The 3,346-nt window shown below is 49.3% G+C and overlaps 1 protein-coding gene across 1 annotated transcript; it reads right to left on the reverse strand.

Moving 5' to 3' along the window:
* Positions 1-844: 844 nt before the first annotated feature.
* Positions 845-2,742, reverse strand: LOC147892684 (uncharacterized). Its single transcript, XM_087387150.1, has one exon. The coding sequence runs from the start codon at positions 2,609-2,611 to the stop codon at positions 1,301-1,303; it is 1,311 nt and encodes a 436-aa protein (XP_087243276.1). The 5' UTR covers positions 2,612-2,742; the 3' UTR covers positions 845-1,300.
* Between the last annotated feature and the right edge of the window lie 604 nt (positions 2,743-3,346).

Genomic DNA, 3,346 nt, shown 5'->3' on the forward strand with positions numbered 1-3,346 from the left:
TAAACATGTAAAGACTTACATTATGTGAGTTTCTTCAAATGGTCCTCTTAGCCAAGACATAAATCTATGCCCAATAACTTGCTATAACGAATGGAATTTTCATGAATTTTGCTTCAATTGTAGACCTTCGAGAATGGATTTAGAGTTGGGTACTTTTGATGTGCTCTCTCTCCCACCCCTAAAGGATTATATGGTGTTATGTACTTTGCCTCTCTCTCTCTCTCTCTCTCTCTCCACACACTCACTCTTGCACCCTCCCCTTGCAATCAAATCTAATTTATAGTTTTTCTTGATTATTGCATCAACGATATTGTCAATGGAAAAGGAAGTCCTAAGGCTAAACTAAGAAGGCCAAGTCCTAAGCTTTTTCTTGACACAAGTGGGCGAACTAAAGTTATTCTACTTAAATCCAATTTTCATCCTCAATTGTGGAGGAGGCCTATTCCTCATCTTTTTCTTGTGTACAAATGCAAACTATACATGCACGACTTAGTCCTACTTTAGTCTCCAATACGATGTGTTGGTAAATGGTCTCATCCACTATTTGGTAAAGTAATAGGGCTACCTTCTCTACATGAACAATTGCTCTCTTTGTGCTATTTTAACCCTCTTCTAGTTAAATCCCATCCACCTTTCTAATATTTTGTTTTGGAGAGTGATTCGCTCCAAAATTGGGGTTAAATTGTTTTAAGATCCCATGCTCTCAAGACACTAGTCCACAAGGTGCATATGCCAAATGCCATTAAAAGGAAATTCAAAAGCAACAACACATGTAAACATCAAACATGGTTAATTGACTTTTCTTCTTATTTGTCTACTTTCCATAGAGAAATGGGTAGTTTCTTCAAAAAAGGAGAGGCTTGGACCTCCTTGCCTATATTATAGGGTGTCATCCAATTGGAATTCGACAGAGGCTCAGAACTGCTTGCCTATATTACAAGGTGCCATCCAATTGGAATTTGGTCCTCTTGTTTGGCTGATGCACCTCTTAGGAATGGAGAGAGAGGCTGGTGGCTAAGGCAAAAAGGGGTGAACTTGGACTAATGCAAAGGTTAAGAAAGTGGTTAGGGCGCAATGTGTGTCATGAGCTTCTAGTCTTCAATCAAACCCTATACAAGAGAAAGGAGGGACTTGGCCTGTGGTGTATCAGGGGAGAGGCATGCTGGCTCTCTTTCGCAAAAGATTTAGGAAAGAAGAACTTTTTGAGATTAGGAGCTGTTGTAAAAGAAAAAGACACAAGCTTAGAGAGTTGAGCTTTTGCGTGAAGACGATGAGATGAAAAGAACCAGGGTTTTAGCCTTCAAGCCTTTCGCAGAATTGGATTTCCAGATGAGCCATCCCTGCGCAGCGTTCCATGTTCGGTTTGAGCAAAGCTTGTGGTTGGATTGCAGGAAGTTGCTATGTAGCTCTGTACTTCCTTGGCCACCATCTCTCTCATCATCCCCAACATCCCCGCATTCATCGTCCCTTCTACCCCTTGCCCACACCCGGGCTGGACTCCTGCGGGCACCTGCTGCATCACATTGTATCCTGCATTTGACGGATACAGCGTCGACAGACATTGTGCCACCGCTACCCTCACCGCCGCATTCATCATCGATACTGCATCTTCGGCCCTTAAGTAGCCGCTCATCGCCTGCACCGGGAGAAACGGTGGAGATTGGAACGACGGGATTACCACCGGCAGCGCGTAGTAGCTCTGCCCTTGATTGAAAGTTGCAAGAGCTTGATGAGCTGAAGGAGATTCTCGCACAGGAGCCTCTCGCGAATCGCCCATTTCTTGCTGCATCGATACAGGACTCTTGGGCCGTGCAGCCAGAATCGGACTGCAATTCGGCGTGCCCTCACTATAGCCCTCCGCTCCATAGTCCAACCTGGTTCCCGGTAAGGAAAGACTGAGACGAGTTGGAGGATCGGTCGTGGAGCTGGAAGCCTCTTTCTGTTGCTTCCCCGCCATTGCGTTGTAGCAATCAAACGCTGACGATCGGGGGACTGGTCTGTGAACTTGGGGGTACGAGAAAATCGAAGGATCACTGTTGCTCGAACGGCACGGCGAGTCGCTGCCGAAATTGACCTTCTTCAATCTTCTTGATTCCGCTTCCAAGTCCGCATCCCCCTGCACGCCGCTATCGTTGGACAGATCGTCGTTACTCCGTTTCCTCCCGTCGTAGCTGCAAACCTCAGTTTCGTCTCGAAGTGTTCCGTAAGAAATTGTGGCCGCCGACTCTTCCCCTATTACTTTCTCAGCCATCGCCCGCCTCTTCAACGTCGAATTCCAATGATTTTTGATCGCGTTGTCCGTTCTCCCGGGTAGAAGACGCGCAATCGTCGCCCATTTGTTGCCGTGGCGGGCGTGCGCCTGAATGATCTTGTCGTCTTCCTCTTCGGAAAAAGGGCGATGCTCCACCTGAGGGCTGAGCTGATTGCACCAGCGAAGGCGGCAGGATTTCCCGGAGCGGCCAGGGATGCCCTTGCTGATGAGGGACCAGTGGCGAGCGCCATATTTGAGGACGAGCTGGCGGAGGGCGGCGTCCTCGTCGGGGCTCCAGGGGCCGGTGATGCGCTCAAAGTCATCGGCGGAGAGGCAGGATTTGGGGGTGTCGGAGGCCATGCAGGGGTGCGGAAGCTCAGGGAAGGGAAAGAAGGAAGGGGGGGGGGTAGGTATGAGGGAGGGAAGGGACTGAGAACAGGGGAAGAATTCAAAGGGAGCTTGGGGAAGGATCCATGGCGGGCAGGGGGAGCAGCAAGCTGAGCTTCGAAAAACAGAGAGTTTGAGCCAAACTGCTCTACTTGAACTCCCTCGATGAGGAAGACGACCACGTCAGCATAACATGTGGACCTACAATCCCTCCCAATTCCTGCCACGTAGGCCTAACGTACTTCCAATGATCCAAGCCTTGCCACGTGGACCTACCATCCCTCCCAATTCCAGCCACGTGGACCGCCGTCCATTCCAGCCTTGGCACGTCACACGCGATTTTCTCTCCGATTGAAGACCACCGTTACCTGCCACGTGGGGAATATCATACACGACCGCCGGGTTGCCACGTCGCCCTCCACCTCCGTTGCTGCCACGTCATAATCCCCAGCGCACGCGACGCCACGTCACCCCAGGCAAACGTTTCCCAAATCCCCATACAATGCCGATCTTTTTTCCGGATTAAAATAATCTTTAATTCGCCCGCAATATCTTTGATTTCTATTTAACCCGAAATTTTAAGTTATGACGTCGTCAGCATTTTGTTTGAGTGCTTTTACCTACCACGAAGGCGTGGCAGCACATTTATAGGAACGGCGCCTGACATTTCAGGGACCACGTGGCGGAGGCCAGGCTGGACGAATATCA

The sequence above is a fragment of the Dipteris shenzhenensis genome, chromosome 16 (assembly GCF_047967505.1).
Source record: "Dipteris shenzhenensis isolate YYH24624 ecotype China chromosome 16, Dip_SZ_1.0, whole genome shotgun sequence".
NCBI lineage: Eukaryota > Viridiplantae > Streptophyta > Polypodiopsida > Gleicheniales > Dipteridaceae > Dipteris > Dipteris shenzhenensis.

Excerpts from the sequence above, each read along its gene's own strand:
- LOC147892684 (XM_087387150.1), bottom strand. The coding sequence starts at position 2,611 with ATGGCCTCCGACACCCCCAAATCCTGCCTCTCCGCCGATGACTTTGAG.